The sequence below is a fragment of the Saccostrea cucullata genome, unplaced genomic scaffold, assembly GCF_032062105.1.
Source record: "Saccostrea cucullata isolate Sc308-1 unplaced genomic scaffold, CSIRO_AGI_Scuc_v1 ctg1235, whole genome shotgun sequence".
NCBI lineage: Eukaryota > Metazoa > Mollusca > Bivalvia > Ostreida > Ostreidae > Saccostrea > Saccostrea cuccullata.
Window position 1 is genome coordinate 51,285 of NW_026921301.1, and position 26,018 is coordinate 77,302.

A 26,018-nucleotide genomic window follows, 5' to 3' on the forward strand; every position below is an offset into this window, starting at 1 on the left:
GTTTTACAATATTTTATAAGAATACAGTTTTGTATCTGTTATATATTCTAGACGATATACTGGCAATTTGTCGCAACAGATATATATCCCTCTCATACCTAGATGAAATGGAACTGAAAACACACCAGTCGTTAGATTTGATTACGTCATTTATAAATCCATCCCCGATGTTATTTGTTCCAGACAGAAGAAATGTATGTATTTCACACAATAATTGCTTGGTAGATGCCTCAAGGATACTACTATTTCCAGTTCTTGAGTGGAGACTTTGATATCTTCCTGAATGATGCTACCGATCACTTCTGATATTGTTACAAAAGTTTCAAAATCTTCATGTAGATCCGTGGCCTACAACAATGTGAAGAAACAATAACATGGATCAAATTATCATTTTTCCTCAAAATATTTTGGATTCATAGCAAAAAAAGTATATAAAAAGCAATACCAGTGAAAAACTTTTTTAAAGGAAAAGGCCATACTGTTAACTAGTTTGATTCCTAATAAACTTATTTTCTTATTTTTCATAACATTTTAAAACAGTTTAAAAAATGCGTAATCGTGTTTTACTGTATATGTACACAATTAATTACATCATGCTAAATATTTTACATTTTCCAAAGTAAATCAAAATAATTTACAACATGTTATATTGTTATATTTTCAACCTGTTATATGCTTAAGAATCAACAACATACATAAATTGCACTTACTTGATTCATGGAACTGCATTCTGAGCATCGTTTTCGAATTCTTAGGCAAGGTCTCATTGAAAATAAGGACCAGTCTGTTACATAAGGTGTACGTATTCTTAGCTGAAAAATTGGACATATACCTCTTTTTATAACAATCTAAGGCGTAACAACATTGAAGTCCCTACGTCCAAATTTATTATCTGCAGTATCTTCTTTGAAGTCTTATTCTTCGTCAATTAATGTTACTGATTAACTACAAAATTTCTTTTTTTCAATGGATTTAATTAATTCCGTGATATGATATGGCCCTTGAATGTATGTTCTCGACAAAATCTTAATAAAAACAGTACAGCCCAGTATTCGAATCTCTGCAAACGGTTTTTTTTTCTCGGAAATTTGAACTGCGAAAATATATGAGTTTAAGAATAGCCTGTTACATGTATATCGGGGGAAAACTATACAGTTATAAAGCAGAAATGTATTTGCAATATTTAAAATCAAGTATACCGTAAATTAACCTAAAACATACTCATTTTTATATTTATTAAATATCCAGGATAATATTGACTTACATATTTTTGGAACGTTTGAAATGATTGCTGTTGGGTCTTCAAACTTTTTCGAAGAAGGGCACCGAACATTGCGCGAAAATTCACCGTCGCATCTGACGAGCTGGAACAGGGAAATGTTGATCTGCTTAGTGTAAGATGCCGGCTGCAGACGTGAGTTTTTGCATCGAGTGAATCAAATGGCATAATCTGTAAGACATCTGAACAGTTTCTTTTGTTATGGACAGTTGGAAAAAATTGGTTGGCAATGGTGAATTGTATTTGAGATGTGACTCTCACATAAATGACTGTCCCTAAAAAGTATAATTAAAATTGTTAGAATAGATACAAATTGTACAGTTTAGTGCATTTCGAATAAAATTTATAACTGGAATTTGAGTTTTCTTTGCAAAAGTAGTAAAAAGCGTTTACAGGAAAGTTGCATTTTGGTGTTTTTACCTCTATTTTTCGAAATTTACTTTATATGCGTCGCGAAGAGAACAAAAAATGAAGGATTTTTTTCTCGAAAGTATCGTTATGAAAATTCTTGATGAAAATGAATTGTATCAATATAATCTGAGTTTTCTCATTGGTGGAATAAGAATCGGATGAATAATACTTTCGAATTCTGTTTCTTTTTTTAATCTGTCTTTGATCTTTTTTTCTTCCAATGAAAATTCCTGAAAGGATATTTTTTCTTGTCATTTAGAAAGTTTGACATGCCATGGTCCTATTTTTACGTGGGCGTTTGATATTTATGAATTAAGAAGACTATTTTTAGAAAGGTGTGCTTAATTTCTGATACTAAATGTTTATATCCTTTTCATTTTCTGAAATCAATTTTGAATTTGATTTTCGTCAATGAAATTTTCTGCTTCACTGAGTTTGGTAAATGAGCAATCTTTTCATTCAGAAAACAGGCAACCAAAAAAGTAAATAGGAACTTTAATATAAACGTGTGTCATTAAATATAACGGTCATTTAAATTTTGTATTAACAAAGCAGCAAGATAGATTAAAATTTTCGAGTTTCTGTTGTAATGTTTTCAATAGACAACAACGAACGATTCTTTCATTTACTATTTAATTGCAGTGAAACCGGAGGGGACTGTAGCTTTCTTCTGAGTCTTGCGTAATGCAGAGTATTGGGCTGATTTCGGGTACCTGATTGTATCTTGATGAGTTAAAGATCAAGTAAAAAAATTTCCACTTAATGATTTTTGTGTAAAATTACATTTTTAATAAATTTATAATGGGAACCAGGTATGAGTTGCCGATAGGGGAATACATAGTTTTGCTTATTCAACACTCTTAGAATACTTGTTAGAGTTAGAAGTATATAAGTATAACCGTTTAACTTTTTACTGTTTTATTTCTTTTTTCTTGTCCTGTAAGAATGTTTAACGACTTTTTTTCAGATTTAATGAATCCACTATAGGCATGATATATTCAATTTCAACTTCTTGTTTGGAGTCTCAAAAATGTTTAAACTTTTAAAGCCAAAAGTGATTTTAAAGAATATCCTTTTTTCAGAAAGGGAGCTTGAATAAAAGTCATTTTACCAGTTACACTTAACCCAAATTCTGCTAAAAAGGGATTCCATTAATTACACTTATGAACAGGCTAAGCTGTTACCTCCTGGTTCATCTGAGGCTGGAACATATTACTACTTTTTTTATTCACGTCAACAATATAACAGAGAGAAGGATGCTTGGTCTTTGGTTCATTGTATTGTATAATCTTCAACACTATTAATTACATTTATGAAGTTTGGTCGCCAATTAAATAGATTGTCGGCCCTTCTAAAATAAGTAGATTCAGGTCTCTAATATTATCTACTATTTGTGTCCATAAATTAACGTATTCAAAATTTAGCGCAATCACTGGGTATTGGTTGGTTGGCGTAATCATGAATTAGCGCTACACACATTTGGTTTTGTCTTTGTGTATATTTGATATTTTTATTAATGGTATTAATAAATGAGCGCATTGTTTTCCGCGCCATCTCCGCTAAAATATGAAATCGACTTTTTATAGTACACATACAGAAAAAAAATCACGTTGTCACTTACGTCATGGTGAGTTGGACTATATGTGAAGGGATCGTTCACTCCTCTTAGGCACCTGATCCCACCACTGGAATTTCTAGTGGTCCATGTTTCATGTCCTCTGTAAAGATTTATATTGTTTTCAGATCAATCGATATTTTCATTTTCACCATTTGACTATAGGAAGATAAGATGAAGGATGCTTTTAAGACTGGGTCACGTGACCCAGTCTATATGATTATTGTTAGTCGAGCAAAACGGAAGCCGTTTAGAGAACACATGAATTAAATCTAAGCTATATGAAAGCGTGCAGAAATTGTTTTGATTAAAATAAAAACATTCTGTATGAAACTGAAGAAAGTTATATGAACTTTTTTAAAACTCAAATTAATGAAGCATTTTGAAAATTTAAGTTAATCACACTAGTGAACAAAGTACTCTCCTGCGTATGATAACGACTGCGTACGCATCATCCATTGTTTACTTATGGAAAAATATTAATTCGGGCAATTCATGAAGGTATCTAGACTTAGCAATTATTGAATTTTCTACTTCAAAGTAACTGAAAAACGTGAAGATATAGTATACACAGTTTTGTTTTTTTAGTGTTTTTGATCAGAACTTGTTAAAAAATCATATTTTGTGAAATCTAGCATGAAGATAATTTTGACCCCGTCTCTCAGTACTGTCTTAGTTCTTTGGTTTTAGGTCACCTGAGTAAAGTCAGGTGATCTATAACTATCTGTTTTCGTCCGTCGTCGTACGTCGTACGTCGTTCGTCTGTCGTAAACTTTTGAACATTTTTAGCTTTTTCCCTGGAACCATAAAACCAATTTCAACTAAATTTGGTATACAGCATGTATGTTTTAAGGGAAACACAATTTGTGATTTTAATGGTTTCTGCCCCCCGCCTGGGGCCTGAGGGGTGGGGCCAAAACTACTGAAATTAGTGCAATCTTTAAAAATCTTCTTTTTTACTCCTGGACATCAAGCAGTCAAACTGTTGGCATGATTGTAATTAACATGCAGTTCTCTACCAAAATTGTGAAATTCATGGCCCCTGGGTCAGGGGCCATGGTGTCAGGGTGGGGCTATATAGATCATATAGTAAAAGTTCATTATTTCTTTGAAAATCTTCTCCTCTGCTCCTGGGTATTAAACAAACTAACCAAGTACATAGTTACAATGACCAAGAGTGCCTCTTCAAAAATTGTGAATTTCATGGCCCTGGGGCAGGGGTTCTGATGTCAGGGTGGAGCTCTATTGATTATATAGTAAAAATATATAATTCTTTGAAAATCTTCTCCTCTACTCCTGGGCATTAAACAAAATAACTAAGTACATAGTTATGATGACCAAGAGTACCTCTTCAAAAATTGTGAATTTTATGGCCCCTGGGTCAGGGATTCTGGAGTTAAGGCGGGGCTCTATTGATTAGATACTGTAAATCACTTTTTATTCGCGAGAACTTTATTTTCGCGTAATTACGCTAGACAGTATGCTCGCGAAAATTTAATTCTCGCGTATAATAGCATTCCTTAAGATTATTTAGCGCAATGACCACGATTCGTGAAAATTTTGTCTCGCTAATAAAGAGTCAATGACTATCTCGCGAAAATAAGGTGTCGCGAAAATTAAGTGATCTACAGTAGTGAAAATGCATAAATTCTTTAAAAATCTTCTTCTTTGCTCCTGGGTATTAAACAAACTAATTAAGTATATAGTTATGATAAACAAGAGTGTTTCTTCCAAAATTGTGAATTTTATGGCCCCTGGGTTGGGGTTTCTGACTCTATTGATTATATAGTGAAAATACATTGATTCTTTGAAAATCTTCTTCAATGCTCCTGGGTATTAAACCAGTAAATTATGAACATAGTTATGAGAAGGAAGGATGCCTCTTCCAAAATTGTCAATTTCATTGCCCCTGCCCTAAAAAAAAATACTATAGTTGACTATAGTTAACTATAGTTGACTATAGTTAACTATAGTAAATCAATAGTTAACTATAGTAAATCAATAGTTAACTATAGTAAATCAAAGTGTCAAAGTTTTCGCCAAAGTTTTTCAAAGTGTCAAAGTTTTCGCCAAAGCTTTTCAAAGTGTCAAAGTTTTCGCCAAAGTTTTTCAAAGTGTCCAAGATTTCAATAAAATTTTTCAAAGTGTCAAAGTTTTCGATAAAGTTTTTCAAAGTGTCAAAGTTTTCGATAAAGTTTTTCAAAGTGTCAAAGTTTTCGCCAAAGTTTTTCAAAGTGTCAAAGTTTTCAATAAAGTTTTTCAAAGTGTCAAAGTTTTCACCAAAGTTTTCAAAGTTTTTGATAAAGTTTTTCAAAGTGTCAAAGTTTTCAATAAAGTTTTTCAAAGTGTCAAAGTTTTCGCCAAAGTTTTTCAAAGTGTCAAAGTTTTTGTCAACGTTTTTCAAAGTGTCAAAGTTTTCGCCAAAGTTTTTCAAGGTGTCAAAGTTTTCAATAAAGTTTTTCAAAGTGTCAAAGTTTTCACCAAAGTTTTCAAAGTTTTTGATAAAGTTTTTCAAAGTGTCAAAGTTTTCAATAAAGTTTTTCAAAGTATCAAAGTTTTCAATAAAGTTTTTCAAAGTGTAAACGTTTTTGATAAAGTTTTTCAAAGTATCAAAGTTTTCGATAAAGTTTTTTGAAGTGTCATAGTTTTCGATAAAGTTTTTCAAAGTGTCAAAGATTTCGATTTTTTCAAAGTTTCAAAGTTTTCGATAAAGTTTTTCAAAGTGTCGAAGTTTCGATAAAGTTTTTCAAAGTGTCAAAGTTTTCGATAAAGTTTTTCAAAGTGTCAAATTTTTCGCCAAAGTTTTTCAAAGTGTCAAAGTTTTCGCCAAAGTTTTTCAAGGTGTCAAAGTTTTTGATAAAGTTTTTTAAAGTATCAAAGTTTTCGATAAACTTTTTCAAAGTATCAAAGTTTACGATAAACTTTTTCTAAGTATCAAAGTTTTCGATAAAGTTTTTAAAGTGTCAAAGCTTTCGCCAAAGTTTTTCAAGGTGTCAAAGTTTTCAATAAAGTTTTTCAAAGTTTTCCTAAAACTTTTTCAAAGTTTCAAAGTTTTCGATAAAGTTTTTCAAAGTGTGAAAGTTTTCGATAAAGTTTTTCAAAGTATCAAAGTTTTCAATAAAGTTTTTCAAAGTGTCAATGTTTTCAATAAAGTTTTTCAAAGTTTCAAAGTTTTTGAATAAGTTTTTTAAAGTATCAAAGTTTTCGATAAACTTTTTCAAAGTATCAAAGTTTACGATAAACTTTTTCTAAGTATCAAATTTTTCGATAAAGTTTTTAAAGTGTCAAAGCTTTTGCCAAAGTTTTTCAAAGTGTCAAAGTTTTCGATAAAGTTTTTTAAAGTGTCAAAGCTTTCACCAAAGTTTTTCAAAGTATCAAAGTTTTCAATAAAGTTTTTCAAAGTGTCAATGTTTTCGATAAAGTTTTTCAAAGTTTCAAAGTTTTTGAATAAGTTTTTTAAAGTATAAAAGTTTTCGATAAACTTTTTCAAAGTATCAAAGTTTACGATAAACTTTTTCTAAGTATCAAAGTCTTGATAAAGTTTTTAAAGTGTCAAAGCTTTCGCCAAAGTTTTTCAAAGTGTCAAAGTTTTCGATAAAGTTTTTTAAAGTGTCAAAGCTTTCACCAAAGTTTTTCAAAGTGTCAAAGTTTTCGCCAAAGTTTTTCAAAGTGTCAAAGTTTTCGTCAAAGTTTTTCAAAGTGTCATAGTTATCACTATAGTAAATCAAAGTTTTCAAAGTTTCAAAGTTATCACTATATTTAACTATAGTTAACTATAGTTAACTATAGTATTTTTTGTTAGGGTGGGTCAGGTGTTCTGGTGTTAGGACGGGGCTCTAATGATTATATAGTGAAAATGCATGAATTCTTTGAAAATATTTTTCGTGGCTCCTGGATATTATGTCAATGATCTAAGTATATAATATTAATGATGAAGAAAAGTGCATCTAGCAAAATGGTTAATGTCATGCCCCCTGGGTCAGGGATATCGGGGGGGGGGGGGTACATTGTCTAAATTAATGCTTTGAAATCTGCTCTTTGGTATTAATACTTCATTTATGATGAAATAAAATTTATGATAAAATTTCCAAAAATTTGAAATATGCAGTTCCTGTGGGATCGTTTGCACAATTGGTTACAAAGTGGAAATGCATTTTCTCTTTGTTACTCTGATCTACCTCTGGGTGTAAGGTAACTAGAGTAAGCATGCTAAATGTATAATTATGATGAATAACGGTGCCTCTTTCAAAATTGAGAATTTCATGGTCTCTGATTTAAAACACAAACCAAATTCCATTGTTTGAAAGTTGTTACATGATATTCAGGTGACTTATAAGGTCCGTGGGCGTCTTGTTATTATACTCGATACCTAGGGACTCTAATTTTAAAGCGTGAAGCAATCAATATAAAAATCACAAGGTTGGACTTAAATTTGAAATATGAAGGAAGACAAAATTGAATTTCTGAAAAAAGATTATGAATTATGTTAACGGCATCAATTCCTGCAATCAAATTTTAACTCAAGAGACAGAAATATTTCAGGAGAATAATTGTCTACCTTTAAAATGTATATCAGGATTCTGTATATAAAATCCTTAAGTCATGTTCCAAAAATAAACTTAATCTGTATGCGTGAAGAAATAATGCATAAACCTATGAGGGATAGATTAACGGATAGAGGGACATCTTGACTAACAGATGAACAGACGAACAGATGAGGCAACAGCAGCCAACATTTACTCAAGGAATTGATCAAGTTTAAAATGGTATCGTTTTTGTTTGATATTATCCGAGTATAAGTTTTCAAAATATTCGCGACTATCGTCTCCATCAATTAGACGCATGCCTTTTCACACATATCGAAGCGGTTTGATGATCAAGACTCATTTTCAGTTTACTTTATATATTTCCCGGGCGACAATTGATGGTTACATCAATGTTTTCTTGTTTTAGTTGTATATGGTTTACAGACTGTGAATAGGAATATCTAGAAAGTCAATTCATTGCATAATTTATAACAAATTAAAAAAAACCAACTTTCTGTTGTCCTCTTTCTCTAGAGATGTTTAATTGGCGACATGCTTAAAATTCACTAGAATACTTAAAAGAAGGTTTGTATTGATTAAATTATTCATAATTGTAAACATCTCTTATGTGGTTATTGCATCAATATTCTTCAAAGTGTACGCAGATATTTTAGAAATATTTTGCACAGTCATGCATAGATCCTAAAAGAAACTCATTCTTACAGGTATATCATAACCCTGGTGAACATGGTTTTCCAACGAAAAGTATGTGCATTATATTTGCTGATTCTCGTTGAAATATTTGATTCTTTACTGATTGAACAGAAATACATCATAAAACACTTTGATTGGAATAACATAACTTACAAAATATCGTTCAATACATCGTTGAGTAAACTATCATGCGGTGTCTACTGTTGTGGAATGGCCTCTTGTTTTGCCTTTTTGTATAGCTACTCACTGCAAACATGCCTCCTTTTGGACAGTTCGGTGACGACAAACCCTTACTTTCTCTACGACAGAAATTGGTTGTACTTTGTTAAAAGCAACGGTAAGTATTTTTGAGATTTTTAAAAACATATTTTACAGAGGTTAGCAAGAGTCAGTAATTCAGTAAAATGTTTCATAAAAAAATTGAAGAAAATACTGGATCTATTACAATATATGGACAATCATAGCATACTTCAGATCTAAAAAAGAAAAAAAAAATAGCTAAAAAAATTCATTTGATAATTCTACTTTTTACTCAATTCTTGTAAATACAACACATTGTTAATCTCCCAAGATAATTTAAATACGAAGAGGAATTTTAACATACCTATTTTTATTATATTACCAGCTTCTGAAGTCACTGTTATATGCAACATTAGTTAAATGTGTAGATACCGGTATTTGTCTAATTATAAATGTCAATAAAACATTTCACTCGTCAAAAAATGGACAAATTTTTGTCCCATTCAATGTTCGGCTTTTTTACGATTACGATTCTCGGATCATTTTTGGGGTGCTTGTTTCAATTCTTTGCCTTGCTTTTTATTTGAATTCTCTCCATTTTATATCTTTACCAGAAAGGAAAGGTGATGGATTTTTCTTGAACATTACTACATGGTTTGTTACAACGCCAAATGTAATAAATTTTGTGTCGAGATCAACGAGATCAACGCAAAATGTAATAAGGTGCTTTTTCGTTGTTACATTATATTTTGCGTTATTTTATTTCTGCACTGAAGACAACGCAAAATGTAATAAAAATATGAATATTTTTTTTTGATTGCCTTTAACACATGGGAAACATGCTTTACAAAATATTTAGAACTAAAACAATGAGACCAACGTTACGGCTTTTAAGAACATAAATATACATCTAAATGTATTTTTTTTCTAACTGTGACTTACGTTTTATTGAATACACTGTACTTAATTTGTTGTGAAGTGCGTTAGTACAAGGAAATAAAATCTATGTAGTTAGTATAACTCGTGAAATGGTGAGGGGTAAAATAAGTTACAACCCACCTGAGCTGTGGACTCCGGACGGGACAGTGTCGTCAGACGTCTGTGTCAATCCAGGGTATAATCACAACTGGCTTAATATGGTAGTAAATCAGCTGATTGTGACGTATCAAATATTTGAATCCCGAACCCGAACTATTTTATAAACCTTTAATGCTACATTCCTCCCCGTTTTAATAAGCCCCGGGATATGGCACAAATCAGAACATCCGACTTAATGCCATTTAAATATAAAAGCAGTATACTGTACAAATATGTACAATTTTACAAATAATTGCACTATAAAATCAACATAACATTTTTAAAGCATCTTTGATGTCTGATAGTAAAATGTCATTTCCAATTCCGGTCAAAAGTACCCCGTCTCTTCTAAAAAGTGTTCTGTTTTTCCAATGAATTTTCTGATGAAATATCACTTTCCCTCCCCTTCTTTCCATGAATGATTCTAATTCTCTATTGATTATGGTTTTCTTGTTTTCTCCCTCCCAGACCTCAATTTTGCCCCAGACTCTTCTAGACAACAGTTCAGAATACATAAAAATTGTATCTGGAAAATTCTCCATGTATAAAGAAATGCCATTTTTCATTTTGGTTATGAGAGGAAGAGGACTTGAAAAAGAGATGTCATTAGATCCTAAATGAATTATAATAATGCTTGGGATTATATCTTTTGTAGCAGAGAGAAGAGTTTCTGTAAGCGAAGACCATTTCATGCCTCTTCTTCCATGCCACTTAATGTTTCAATTTTGTAAACCTAAGTCGGTAGAGTGGATGTCAATAGATCTTTGATGGGCCCAATGAATAATTGAGGATCCTATTATGAGTATGTCTTTCTTTTTTGTAAATTCACAATTTTGTAGAACCTAGCAGGAGGGCTGCTTATATCCAACAGAATACTGAGTATTTTCCAGTGTAACAAACTTGTAAAGTTTTGAGCAGGATAAGGAGACTTTGGTAATGACTGATGTTGATGGGTTGTATCTAAGTAATATTTTATTTGTACTAGGTCATCTTCTTGCCAAATTGTTCCTAAACATGCAGAAAATGTTTTACATTTACTTTGTTGAATCTGTTGATTAAAGTAGATAATTTTTTCAACCCAAATTTGACCATGAATGTTAGTATCATATCTACAGTATGTGGGATCATCAAAATGTTCTTTTTCTGTATGTAGCCTCAAAAACCTTTCCTGGCCAAAACCTAATTCAAATGTCCAACATGATGTCTTTGGATAAAGAAACCAAGGAATATGTTCTTGAATAACATGTCGTCTGACATGTGTAAAACAGGTTACAAACAGGGCACTTTTTCCCTTTTTTACCTAAAGTGGAACCTTGCATATGGTTTGGTAGAGGTTCTTCTTCATAGTCAGGTACAAAATGATCTCCTAAGTCTGACATTTCTAAAACAATTGTACTTTACATTTAATACAAGTTACTCTTAATATAAACCAGTAAAAAGAAATAGATATACACTTTAAAAAAAAATGTTAATTTATCTTTTAATTATTTGTTTCTTTGTTTTGTTTTCATTTATATATATAACATTAAAAACAGTTAAGTTGATAAAACATGTTAGTTATTAATTCACATGCACTTCTGCTAATTTAATCTTGTACATAATCAGATAGGTAATGGGGTCTTTGTCGTGTCCTTTGACCTCTTTTAACCTGTTCTTTTTCTATAGAAAGAGAACTTGAAGCAGTACTGGGGTTTTGATGATGCATCAGAACATCCGACGCATCATCCCTAACAAAAAGGTTTGCAACATCTGATATCACAGCATCAGATTCAGATGTTGTAGCTGAGGAAGGACAATTAATCTGCTTCAAAGACCAATCACATTGATTGAAAAATTTATTCCTGAATCTTTTTACCCAGCCGAGATGATCTAGATCTCTACAGAGCTTAATACGGTCATGGTGTATTACAGATTCTCTGTTTTTCTTATCAATGATCTTAAATAAAACAGGAGATTTGACCTCAGTTATGATATATGGACCCTTCCAAGGAGACTTTAATTTTGAACTTTGACCCAGTTTCGTAGCTGAATCAATTTTCAGTACGACATCTCCTACATTGTATGTACTTTGGTATAGATTGGTATCAAAGTATCGCTTTTGTCTATTTTGGGCTTTACAAATATTTTCTCTTGCAATTTGATGACATTCTGTAATATTAGACCTCAAATCTTGTAAGTATTCAGGAATTTCTTTCTCAGAGTTGTTCAAGTTGTATGTACCAAGTATCAAGTCTATAGGTTGGGTTGTCTCCCTTCCTAAAAACATAAAGTTTGGTGTAAACTGAGTTTGTCTATTTTCAGTAGCTCTAATAGCACCTGCAATTTGTTGTAAATTGAGGTCCCATTCATGTTGTTTGTCTTTTAAATAACGTCGAATACTCTGTAGTACTAAACGGTTATATCTTTCAACTTGACCGTTAGACTGAGGATGGTACGGTGTTGTCCTAGTTTTAGCTATTTGTAATAACTGACACAATGTTTGTATAAGTACACCATCAACATTTTTACCCTGGTCAGAATGTAACTCTGTAGGGCAATCATACCGAGATATAAAATTATCAACCACAGCTTTTGCTACTGTTTCAGAATTTTGGTTTGGTATTGGGACAATTTCTAACCATTTAGTAAATTGATCAATGATCATCAAGATGTATTTATTTCCATTTTTGGTTACAGGAAGAGGCCCCAGTATGTCAATGTGTACACGATGAAGAGGATAACCTGCATGATATTGACCTAGAGCAGCCTTAGCTTTGAATTTGGGCTTTTTATTTTTGTTACATACACTACAATTTTCAACATAAAGTTTGGAATCTTGTGACATACCATACCAAATTGAGCATTGTTCCAATTTTTCATAAGTCTTTGTTTGACCTAAATGTCCTGCTGTTTTGCAGTCATGACAATATTTCAATATTTCCGGTTGCATATTTTTTGGAGCTACAAACAAATATCTTGGACTAATATGATCTTCCCATAAATAATATAGAAGACCATCTTTTAGGTGTATCTGAGATTCACCTGACCAAAGATATCTAACACTGGGATTACTTAATGATAACTCTTTCTGAGATGGTTTTATCCCAGACTCTATCCAAGTCTTGACCTTGTAAATATCACTATCTTCACTTTGATTTTTGTTTAATTCCTCACGGTCAAAAATATCTGACAACCCGAGAACAATTTCATCAACACTGTCAACTGATCTTATTGTTAAAGGAGTAACATAATCTATATCATTCTCGAAAGTGGCCCACTGTTGTTTTGCTCGAGTGCAAAAATGGCCCCCAGCACAAGGTAATTGACTCAATTCTATTCCAGGTCTATATTCATTACAAAGATCTACACTATCTGGTATTCTGGTAAGGGCATCTGCATTACTATGGTTTTTCCCTGGTCTATGTTGTAAAATGATGTTATATTGTGACAATTCCTCAGTCCATCTTGCTAGTTGACCTTCAATGTTTTTGAAATTTAAGAGCCATATCAAACTATTATGGTCGGTTCTTAGAATAAAGGTATTACCCAAAAAAAATGTCTGAACTGTCTTGTAAATGTAATAATTGCCAAGAGTTCTTTTCGAGTGGTACAATATTTTGTTTGGGCTGGTGTTAATACCTTGCTAGCAAAACTTACAATTTGTTCTTTACCATTTTGTATTTGACATAATTCAGCACCAATTGAATTATCTGATGCATCTGTGTCTAAAAATTAGAAATTTGATTTCTCTTTGGTATAATTCACACTTTTGGGGTTGAGTTTCAGATTGTATTTTTCAAACCTGGAAATAACTGCAGTAAGATTTCTAGTATGGGACAGCATATCACTACCTAAAATGATAACATCATCTAAGTATGTTAAGCATTCTTGCCATGTTAATCCCCTTAGAACTTGTTGGATAACTCTACTAAAAGTGGCTGGGCTGTTACATAAACCGAAGGATAATCTAACATGTTCATACAAGCCATACTTAGTTGTAAATGCTGTTTTGCTTCTGTCTTGTTCATCTACTAGTACCTGCCAGTAACCTGAAGCCATATCTAGAGAACTGAAAAAATATTTCCCCCTAAAGTGTCAATGCAATCTTGTATATTTGGTATGGGAAAAGCATTTTTGTTGTAACTTTGTTTAGGGCCTTATAATCTCTACAAAATCTCATTTTCCCATCTTTCTTCCTCACTAATACAGGAGGAGAGGCCCACTCTGAATTAGAGGGTTGAATTATACCTTTTTCTAGCATTTGTTCAATATGTTTTTTCTCTTCATTTTCAAACCCCCATTGGAGTTCTACGCATCTTCTGTTTGATTGGTCTTGCTCCACCAGTGTTAATTTTATGAGTTATCTCCCCATTAAAAAGTCCTAAATCAAAATCATCTTTGGCAAAAACATGCTGAAATCTGTTTAACAAAGAGAAAACTTCATAATGGTCTTCCTTATTTAGGTTAGTAATTGATCTATCATATACTCAGTAGGTCTTGTAAGTGAGGTGGTAACTGAGATCTTAAATTTTCTGACGATGGTTTAGTAATGGAGTGATCTATGTCAATCTTATTGACAGATATTTGTTCGTCATCTTCCATATCAACCACTTCATCTATTTCCATTCCAAAACCTATATTTTCACCTTTTTTTAAAGTGACAAATCTATCTGTTGGATTTCTAAAGGAAATGCTTGTATGTTCTAAATTAATCACAGAATTTGGAGGCATAATATCCTTAGAAAAGTTTTTTTCCGTCTCAATACAAAGTGAACCTTTGAATGATCTGTAAACTTTTACTGGTGTAATTTGAACTGTTTGAGGTGGTATAATTGTTCTTTTCTGTACAGAAATTCTGTATACCTGAACATCATTCTTAGAACCCTCTGTTTTGATCTTAGTGATTGGTACTGATGTTTGATCCAAAGTAAGAGTCAAGTTTTGCATATTGATAATACTACTGTTTGCTTTCAAAAAAATCAAGACCAAGTAATAATGAGTCTGCAATCTCCCCAACCACTACATCCCACCGTTGAACTATTGGCCCTACTCTCAACTTGACCTTTTCCGCTATTTTGGCTTTGATGTTATGTTTACCTGCCCCTTTCAAAGTTATTTCTTAAATTAATTTTGGTTTGGGTTTGAGGGTTTCAAAAAGTTCCCAATTCATAATAGTGACTTGTGCTGCAGTATCTATCAAAGCATCAACTATTCTGTTGTTTACAGTACAAGGGACATAAAGGGTGTTTTTCAATCTATCATCTTTGTAAAGGTCAATTTCTTGTAATTTAAATTTTACTTTAGGAGGCCTGTCTGATGTATCTGAATAGGTTGAAGAATGGCCTACATCTCCAACCTGTTGAAGTTTAAAGGCTTAGACTGGGGTGATGGGGACCTATTCCTACTTTGAAATGGTGACCTACTTCTACGATTAGGACAGTCTTTGGCAAAGTGACCTTCTTGATCACACTTAAAACAAGCGTGTCTGTTCGGGCTACTTGAAGGGGATCTAAGTCTTGTACCCTCTCTACTGTTTGACCTGTAATTGTGTTTCTGATTTGGAGATTTTAAAATTTTCAGAATATCTTGGATGTTTTTTTTTATTTCTTTAGTGTCATCTTCTAATCTTGTGACCCTTGACTCAAGTCTTGACATTTTTGTTTGTTCTGTGTATGGTGTTGATGTTTGTTTATTGTAAAGAGACCTAATCTTGCTAACTTTCTCTTCCTCTTCCTCACTATCACTTTCTGAATTTTCAAACTTGACCCTTCTTGTTTCAGACTTTTTTTTATACCTAAAATGAGCTTTTGGTTTGTGATTGCACTTTTCATGTATAGTGTGGCAATGTCTAATGTGTCTGGGTTTTTGTCCATGGCAATGAGTGCAGCTTGTTTATTTGTGCAGCCTCTCAAAAATGCATCTATTGCAACAGTTTGTCGACAGTCTTCAGGCGTGTCTGGGTATCCGTCTGTGGTCATTTCCAGAACCTTACCCGCAAACTCGTCTACGGATTCCTCGGGGCCTTGTTTGATATCTTGAAGTTGTCTTCGTATTATATGAGACAGGTCTTTCTTGCCAAATCTCTCATTCATTTTTGCACTCAGTTTCTTGAAGCTTCTTTGATCTGAACTTGGTCTGGAACCGAAGTATTTCAAGGCCTTGTCTCGAAGACTCTCAATAAGTTTGTCCAGTTTTTGTTCATCAGACCATTTGTATCTGGATGCAATAGGAGAAAACTGTGTAAAGAAGGGTCTCCAGTCGCTCTTTCCATCAAAGGTGGACATTTTTGGTGGACTTGGTACCTTTGGCTCATTAGTGTCAGGGTTCGCAGATGAAGTATTTTTGTAAATTCCCTGTGGTGCTAACTTGTCTACTTCTCGGCCGATTTTTTCATCTTCAAGTTGCTTAATTTTGTTTTCTAAATGTTGTAACTTACCTACCCATCTGCTGTCTTGTTCATAAAGTTTTTGTTCTAATGTCGCAAGTTCTTTATTCTTTGCCGTCAATTTTTTACTGATTGTGTTTTCGTAGTTTGCTTTTGTGTTTGCTAGTTCTGTTTCAAATTTTTGTTGTAGTTTGTACATTTGTTGTTCATGTTCTGATCTTAATGTATTTTCTAAATCTTCTAATTGCTTTTGTCTAGAAGTGATGTCTTTTTCTGACTGAACAATTTGTATGTTTTTTCTTTCATTGTCTTTTGTGAGCCAAGCTATATCTGATTGTAATTTTGCAATTTCATTTAAAGCATCTTCAATTTTGGGGTGTTGTATTTTTTCTGATTGTTTGTCTCTCTGACTCTCTCCAAAAACAATCACACCCTCACTCACAAGGGGGTCCCATATTGTGCTTGGGATTGATGTTAGTGTTTTTAGATCTTCTACAGAGAGTGTCCCCTTTTCTTCCCTAAGTCTCATGATTAACCCTGCCCTTTTATCTCCAATGTTTGGGATTGTTTTTAATTCCCCCAAACTAGCATTGTTTATGTCTACAGGGTTTTCCATTTGCCATTCTGATTCAATTTTGTTTTGTTCAAAAAATAAATAAATAAAGATAGAGAAACAGACGTGTTGTTGATTAACTATCAGAATGTCCGACAGAAAATCGAGAGTGGAATGTTTATGATCGTTATCAGAAAATCCGACAACAATCAAATCTAAATGAAAAAATGAGAAAAAAGCAAGGAAATGATAGAAACCGCCTTTGAATTTATTTTTTTTTAAAAAAGAATTTTATTTGATAAGAAAAAAAATATGGCGCGAAATATAAACAATGTCGCACTTCACCGATCGGGAGATCCTACAGGCGACGCCAATGTTGTGAAGTGCGTTAGTACAAGGAATACAATCTATGTAGTTAGTATAACTCGTGAAATGGTGAGGGGTAACAATAAGTTACAACCCACCTGAGCTGTGTACTCCGGACGGGACAGTGTCGTCAGACGTCTGTCTCAATCCAGGGTATAATCACAACTGGCTTAATATGGTAGTAAATCAGCTGATTGTGACGTATCAAATACTTGAATCCCCAACCCGAACTATTTTATAAACCTTTATTATTACAAATTATATAATCACAAATGTAATAACGCTGAATGTAATAATCCTCAAAAGTGTCTTGTTACATTTTGCGTTAAATTACATTCTGCGTTGATTTCGACGCAAAATGTAATAACGCAAAATGTAATAATCCAGGTTTATTACATTTTGCATTGTTATTGCATGTATCTTGGTGTGAAAATTACATGTGTTATTTTTTTTTCTAAAAAAATCTCTCTAATTCATATTTCTGCAAAACACCTAATATATTTATATATAAGGAAATTGATAAAAAGTAATTTATCCTAAACATTCGCTTTTGTTATATCGCATACGTTATTCAAAAACCAAATAAAGTATTTATGAAATATAGAGATAACAGTATTCTAGCTCAAAGTCAATTTATACAATACAAATCGGTAGCAGTGCTAATACGACCCTCCAAATATATCTAAGGTGGAATTAATATGAGAGTAAGCATCCCCTACCGACCGGTCAAACACGCCATGTGCTTCTTGGCATGGTTTGGAAAAACGGAAAAAATCGTAACACAATCCAATTTGTAAATTATTGCCTTCAACTAGTATGAAAAACGTCGGTCATAATTGATTAATTTATAGATTGTTTTCGGTAACAAGATTATTGTTTCTACCGTAAAACTAAAAAATGATGAATTTAAACGAATTTGTTGATACCCTTTTTCCATCAACTTATTTGTCAATACCTTGAATGGTTTTAGACTTTGTTCATATGAAGAGCATGCTATTGCGTATCGAATCAACTGAGAGATGTCGATCCCCATATTCAGGTGAAAAGGGTATATTTCTAAATAAGTAAAGCAAGATGACAATTGAAATGATGCAGTCATTCCATTTTTCACAAAGCATTGTTTAGGCTTGATCTATCTTTTATTAAGTGCTCTCTTTTATGCTTTTCGATGTTTGACAAAATTTAACAATAGTGTTGAGAGAAGTGGACAGCGATAAAATTATAAAAAGAATTTTGAAATTAAAATAAAAAACAGAGAGTCTTAAGCAAAACTGAGCTTTGTTTCTACTTTATCATTAACATATTTAGCTACTTTGATTATGAAAGGAAAACATTGATGAAACACTATGCATATTTATCGCAGTGAACAACTTAACTTTGTGTGTAAATATAACATGCATTAGCTCTTTAGAAAAACTAAAAGTCTGTGAAAATTATTTCATGTATATTCTTAAAACATTTTTATGGGTTTCAATATCTTAACATTAGTGTTATGACTTGCCAACACTTTCAAGTTTAGAGGAAATTGCAAATTCAAGAAGCTATAGAATCGATTGATTGATTGATTGTATATTGTTTAACGTCCCGTTCCAGAATTTTTCACTCATATGGAGACGCCACCACTAGCCGGTGGAGAGCTGTAAATTGTGTCCTATATACTCGGCACTGAGGGGAAATTGCAAAGATACTGCATTATCGTCTTTGCTTTTTCCCTTTGCGAAAATTTAAACAGAAGGTGTCCTAATAAAAGAAACAATATTTATATTATACATTTTTTTAATGTTCAAATGGTTTTATTTTTCATATTGCAGACTGTCCTGTGTCATGGATAAGGAACGGAGGGAGTAGTTATTGCTTTGTGAAAAAGAGACTGCAATGGAGATCTTCAAAGGTAGGGACTTTATCTAAAGGATAATGGACAAACCATGCAAGTCCCTTATTCGCGACTGTGGAGTAGACACTCAAACCACCACGCCACGCGAGCAACCATACAACATAAATTGATTGATTGTATGTTATGTAACATCCCTCTCGAGTATTTTTCACTCACATGGAGACATCACCAGTTGCCGGTGGAGAGCTACAAATTTTGTCTTTTACTCGGCACTCAGGGCCAGTTAGCAGGGATGGATCTTTTTCGTGCCAGCACCTACTGCGATACAGGACCTTGGTTTATACGGTCTCATCAGAAGGGCCAGTTTCTACGTTTCACAGTGGGTTTTAACTTCTTACTTCGCGACTCTCGAGCAGACGCTCTAGCCACTGCGTCAAGCGGGCGACTTAATCTTTTGAAGTTAAAGCAGTTAAGGGGAAACAAAAGAGGCACCATGCAGTTGGATATTCAAGAGGTGGTGTTATTGAAATATAGATGCTAAAAGCTTTTTGGATATCATAGACAAGTACATTGTCAATAAAAATTAACTCGTATATGTACCTTCCTTGTCATATTTCATTTCGGAATTTTTGTCAAAATCATTCCGATGGTATCACTAGTTCCCTTAATTTCATAATGAAAAGACGCTTGAGTTTCTGATTAACAAAATCTATGTGGTTTATGGAGATAAGGACTTCCCACCGTCTTTTGCAATTTCCATGTGTACCAATTGCACCTTGTTATTAGCCAACCTTTTTTGCATTCATGAATACGAAACAGAATTAATTCAAAAGGTTCTATATGCGAAGAAGAGAACACCTGCTCTGGATTTCAACTAGAATTAATATAGTAGTATAACTACAACGTACATTATCACGGAAATAAGACATTAACGAATGACGAAATGTATTGTATGTCTTTAGGTTACATCACTATTGTTTTTGCTTTCGACAATAATTTTACCAAGTCAGTGTACACTACATATACCTATATATAGACTGCAATCAAAACTCTTTTCAAACTAATTTCACTTATAGAATCAGAAAAGAAAACAAATGATAATTCCGTCTCCTTTACCAGATGAGGAACAATTCTTCCGAGTTGTGGTGAGTTTCTCGTCAAGGATCGAATTGACAGAGGTGCGCTTAGTAACAATCTTTGGCAAACTCTCTGCCTATCGGAGAAATACGTCTAGTAAACCGAAACTAAAATTCTTATTTTTCCTCTTTCATTTTAGGAAAGCTGCATTTCGATGGGAACACATCTTCTTGCAATAGAAACTGAAGTTGAGAAAACATGGATTCAAGACAAAGGTACAGTTTTGCGTATTTTTGTACTATACAACATTTTAGCTCAGCTAGGCTGAAAGTTGAACAGGATTGTACCTTAACATTGTTAATTTCAGCCTCTGGGGACTCTTGGTGGATCGGGGGTACTGACTCAAACTCGGAGGGTACGTTTTACTGGGAACACTCTTCCAAGACTATGACGTACACAAACTGGTATTCTAATCAACCAAACGGTGATGCAAACGAAAACTGCGTTTCAATGGAAGGCGACGGATCCTGGCATGATTACTCATGCAATCACACGTTTTACTATATTTGTGAAAAATAATTGAACACGGTATAATGTAAGCTATACAAGAGAATGACTAAAATCGTAATTTTATTTATAAACGTACAATATTAGTTCTCTGGAACATTTTGGATACAATTTTTGTAACAAGTACATGTTACATATGCCATGCCAATTTCAATGTTTTTTTTTCTCTCTCTCTTATTTTCAGAAATGATAGCTAGTTTATAATAAGCTATTTGATATATGCTACATCATACCATTTATTGATTTACTAGAAGCGCAGAAATAACGGGAAAAAAATCTAGCAGTTTTCAATTGTTTTCATTGAATTTGAAACAGTGCTGCACGCAAAGTGAAAACTTGTTACATGTAACAGTGCGTCTTTAAAAAATTATATTACAGAACAGTTTCTGCTGCATACAGTTGCCCTTTAAGGACATACGCAACGTACCTTACTTAGTGATATTTTTTCAAGATATTCTTAATTTAATACATATATTCAAGATAGATTGTTTATTCAAACTTGTTTTAGAAGAAGTGTACAACAACCTAAACAAGTTTGAATAAACATTATATCTTGAATTTGTGTTGACTAATTTTTGTTTATTTTTTTTTTTGAATTATTAAAGAATTTTAATTAATTTTTATCTTTTCAAAACCTGGTTATGCATGCTGAATTTTGTCTATGAACATCTGATAGCACTATAATCTTAAATTAAGAATATCTTGAAAAAATATCAGTAAGTAAGGTACGTTGCGTATGTCCTTAAAGGGCAACTGTATGCAGCAGAAACTGTTCAGAATTTTTTTTGCATTGATGAATTACAAAAGCGCAAAGCAAATATATATTTATTTTATTATTTCAAATTCCAGGGGTCGACAAAACGCATTTTGTCCAAGAACACAGTCAATAAATGTTTTATTATACCTTATACTTTTTATTTTGACATACCATGATATAAATTTCGTTTTCTTTCGAATTCCAACGAATGCAAAAAAGACCCCAGCTGTCAATCCTGTGTAGTAAGTGGTACAACATCTCATCGACATGTACGACATCTCAAACTGCGGTCGAACATCGACTAGTGAATGAATTTTCACTATATAATCAGTGGAACCCCTCCCTAACACCAGAACCCCTCACCCATGACGTCGTAGAAAGTTATTTTGCATTTCCATATCAAAGTCTAAATTGTGCCTACTTTGCCTTGTCACGGGAATATAAAATGAACATATAATTTTATATAAGAAATAAAATATCTTTTTTTAGTTTCACTGGGAATGGCATGAAGTCGGTACGTATTTGATCACGTGACCGACTTCAGGTCATATCCCAATGAAACTCTAAAAATGATATCTTATTTCTTAAATATGAATTAAAATCTAGACTTTATGATATCATAGACAACCGCTCCTTCAATAAAATCGGACTTTGGGATTCTTCATTTCTTGTGAATTATCATCAGGGTTCTCCACAAGAGGTTTTACCATGGCGGCCCGCCATGGTTAAATTTATGTGCGCCATGGTTAAACGAGCTGCGCCATGGTTAAAATCGGCAGCCGCCATGATTAAAGTTTATTGCATTTCAGTCCTGACATCTGCTTTTTAATGACTTGAGTAGTTAATTGTGTTTATACTACGACTGCCATGCACCTATAGTGCCTCGAAGGAAAGCGGACTGTGTTAAACAAACACGTTGTTAATTAGTGACTATGCTGTGAAGCGTGGCAATCAATGGAGAGTCAATCAGCTGATCAGATGATCAATATTTTGAGATATTATTATCCTGCACACATGTAAATAATTTTGGGAAACTTCAACATGTTCACTAAATTATTAGATATATATAACGGGTTTATAAAAGATGACCGTCATGAATGCGATTTAGGTTTCTGTGCCAGAAAAGATAGGCCTACTATGTAAAAAATTCATATTTCTCTGTATTTAATCAATTTCCCATGCCCTGTTTTTTTAAAGCTTTAACTTTATTATCTATCTGATAAAATGTGCATAGGGCCTACTTCTCAATTGCCGTCTTAGTTTTAATGTCCGTCTTGATTTTAGAATTACTTTCCTTTGTTATAAAGGTCGCGTGGCCCTATTTTTAGCACTGGGACACGTGGAGAAGTAAACAAAACTAGGTGAAAAATGCAGTATCTAGAAAAATAAAACGTTTAGAAAAGAGGGACACTGGTCCATATGTTCCTTTGTGTGTTAACTTAATAAATATACTACCCATTCATCAGTTTAAGTCATATTGAACAAAACATTTCATACAACAGGCTACAATTCCTGAAAAATATTGCAATGGTTACTGACTTACTGTATTAACAATTTTTCTTTAGAAGATAACTACAGATTTGGACAAATTTTGGTACATTTGTGAAGTAAGATACAGGATAAATCCTTTTCAATTTAATTATTATTTTTTTAACTTTCAAAAGTGTTAATTATTCCATTGTTTTGTGTTGCAGTGGTTAAGTTTAAAAATTGTAAAACCAATCATTCATTAATGAAGATGAGGAAATCTAATACCCCATTCATACGACGAAAATTTGCTTATGTGTGCAAATTTACATATGAGTAAATATACACACGTAAGTAAAAGTTAATTTGCGATGCGTTCAGACGAGATTTATGTACTGTAAGTTAATCTTTATATTTTCATTTAAAATAAGATTCAGAATTGTGGATTTGCATAGATAAAATGTTATTTTTTACTATTAAGGTTTAAAGCTGTAAAATTAACTTTTGAATGTTCCCCAGAGAAATAAGGGGTGTCCAATCTATTTATTGTTTGATGCGAAAAAAAAAACCAAACTTAATAACTTTTAGGAAAAATTTACACATGAAAAAAGGAAAATTAATTAAAATCATTGTTAGAAATTTAAAAATGCCTTGGCCTCGGTCCTAAAGTCTATGGAAGAGCCATTGGGTGTTAAGAAAAAGATGGCTGTTGCCATCTACTGAATGTCGTCTTCAGCAGAATAAAGTACGACTGGAAATTTTTTTGTGTTTTGAAAACAACAGTACCTCAAGTTTGCGAGGTCATTCTGAAGTATTTGAATATTACATGTATTTTCCAGGAGAATGGCGTGGGCATTCAATTTTTTAAAAATTCAAACGAAACAAATAATATGAATAGGGAATACTGTAAACGTATTACATTTGGCTGTGTATTCTTTTTGGCGGCTTTGGCGGAACTCAACAACCGCTAAATCAAGTACACCGCTAAATGTCTTGCACATATACACATAAATAAGAAGAAATGCGCTTAATCAAAATTGAATTACCGCCAAATATCGTACATGCTATTAGAAATATAATACATTTACAGTAAAGACGACTCCCCTAGAAATTCCTGGTGGGACATGTGGCCAAGGATCGAGAATGCTCAAAAATGCTTATTTTCAACAGGGTTGTTGAAATTCCTGTAGCATCAATTTATATTTCAGTAGCTTGGTTTAAAAACAAAGAAAGGTAGAAGAAAGTCAAACTGTAATGGCCCGGGCGATTGATGTAATGCCTACTCCTATCACAGCTCCGAAGCATTCCCATGAAGACTACTTGAATTGTAAGGGGACTACCTATTCATCCTGCAGGGCACATGTTTGCCTGACCACAGCTATATCTTTTTTAATTTAGAGGTAAAAACATAGGTTTGCCAGAAAAGGGTGCAAGATGCGCACGTTTTTGCAAATTTAAATTTATATCAGAGGACACTGGAGATATAGTGTGGATTCTTGTTTTCAGAGTTGAAAAAGTCATTTGTGGAAAGAACTATGCTAGAACAACCCGGCGTATCCTTTAAAGCAGTACCCTTATCAAAACTCAAATTACTTTTAGCTGTTGTTGAAGTACAGCATAGATGACCATAGAAAATCCAGTTTTTATGTTTTGCTTTCTAGCCGCCATGCTAACAGACTGATATTATACACACAACAATGCATTAACAACCGAAACAACACTTAAAATGGAGATTTATGCAATAAACAAAACAAAATACATACATTAGTATATTTGCTGCGAGTTCATATGACAAATTTACACACATGAACTATAAATTTGCGACAACATGTATGCAAAAGTTAATTTGCACCTAGTCCTGACCAGGTGTAAATTTACTCAACTGTGCAGAATTTACATGTGAGCAAATCAGTTCATACGACAAAAATTGCACATGTGAGTAAATTTACATATGAGTAAAATATACTGATGTATGCAAAACATGTCGTATGAATGGGGTATAAGATGCATTAGTATTTTCAGCCACATTTCGCCTTCGCGCAGCTTCCACACAAATAGTTTGAAGTTGTATCATTTTACGCGAAAAATCATACAGGTTCATTTGTGTTTCAGGGATGGCATGCTCGTTTATCATACAAATAATAAAAATGTAAACTTTCTCGGAAAAAGTAAGCAATAAAAAAGTCAAATTTACTGCATTGATTTTTAAATAAGGATCTTCTGTTTCTGTTTCTCTGAAAAAAAAAAGAAATGACAGATACTTTCAAAAAGAAGACTTTAAACACTTGCTTCTATCATTATTTTTGACGATTCTGAAAAAAAATGTTTAAACAGTATAACTCAGAAATACTTTATTGCAATAATGTTCGTTAACCACATTGAAATCATTTTTACATCACCCTTTATTGAATTCTTTTTCATATAAGTAAAAAAGGAAAAAAAGAGAAGAAATCCATGTAAATGGACAATATAAGTTGACATCTGCTGGTAGACTGTTAGTGCCCAAGATTCTCGACAGCCCAGGAGCTAAGTACCTACTAGGTACTTGAAAATGTGGATAAATATTTAATTGCTATGGTAAAATTTAGAACTTTATTTCAAAAGGAATGTTACCCTCATGCATATTTCTGATCCTTCGACGTAATTGGCTCCGGTCTTTGGAACCTCTTTTTTCTGCTCTCAAAGTATTTTTTTAATAAGATGTGTAGGATTTCCAACGTTTCGGCATAAGCATCAACGAGAGACATAATTATATAATTTGTCGATATGCGTACTATCTGGTGCATCAAAATTCGTACTGTTTAATATAAATTACATCTTTCTCAAAATATTTCCGTCACTTTGTGATCCGAAGTCGTGGGTTCGAACACCTGCCGCGACTGATCGAAGTCGATAAAAATAGGTGGCAAATATTCCTTCGCATAGCACCGGCCATTTTGAGCATGTTGACATAAAATTCGCTAAACCCTCGAATGAGACCTTTAAAACCAAGGGCCCGTGTCAAAGCAGACGCTGGCACGATAAGGATCCCTTGCAGCGTAATGACCCTCAGTACCGAGTAAAAATCTAAATTTGAAGCCCTTTATTGGTATAAAGTGACGTCTCTATATGAGTGAAAAATTCTCGAACAGGACGTAAACAACATACAATCATTAATCAACAATTCTCAAT

The 26,018-nt window shown here is 33.0% G+C and overlaps 2 protein-coding genes and 1 pseudogene across 2 annotated transcripts; 1 reads left to right on the top strand and 2 right to left on the bottom strand.

Moving 5' to 3' along the window:
- Positions 1 to 13: 13 nt before the first annotated feature.
- LOC134259668 (uncharacterized) lies at positions 14 to 1,447 on the bottom strand. Its single transcript, XM_062742263.1, has 3 exons — positions 1,265 to 1,447; positions 711 to 812; positions 14 to 289 (listed from the first exon to the last, which is right to left on the bottom strand). Exons 1-3 carry the CDS (start codon positions 1,445 to 1,447, stop codon positions 14 to 16), a joined length of 561 nt encoding a protein of 186 aa, XP_062598247.1.
- A 7,257-nt stretch (positions 1,448 to 8,704) lies between these two features.
- LOC134259665 (CD209 antigen-like protein D) lies at positions 8,705 to 20,720 on the top strand. The gene is made up of 4 exons (XM_062742260.1): positions 8,705 to 8,882; positions 18,957 to 19,036; positions 20,256 to 20,331; positions 20,424 to 20,720. Exons 1-4 carry the CDS (start codon positions 8,756 to 8,758, stop codon positions 20,633 to 20,635), a joined length of 495 nt encoding a protein of 164 aa, XP_062598244.1. The 5' UTR covers positions 8,705 to 8,755; the 3' UTR covers positions 20,636 to 20,720.
- On the bottom strand, positions 10,052 to 11,244 carry LOC134259664 (uncharacterized; annotated as a pseudogene).
- Positions 20,721 to 26,018: the final 5,298 nt, after the last annotated feature.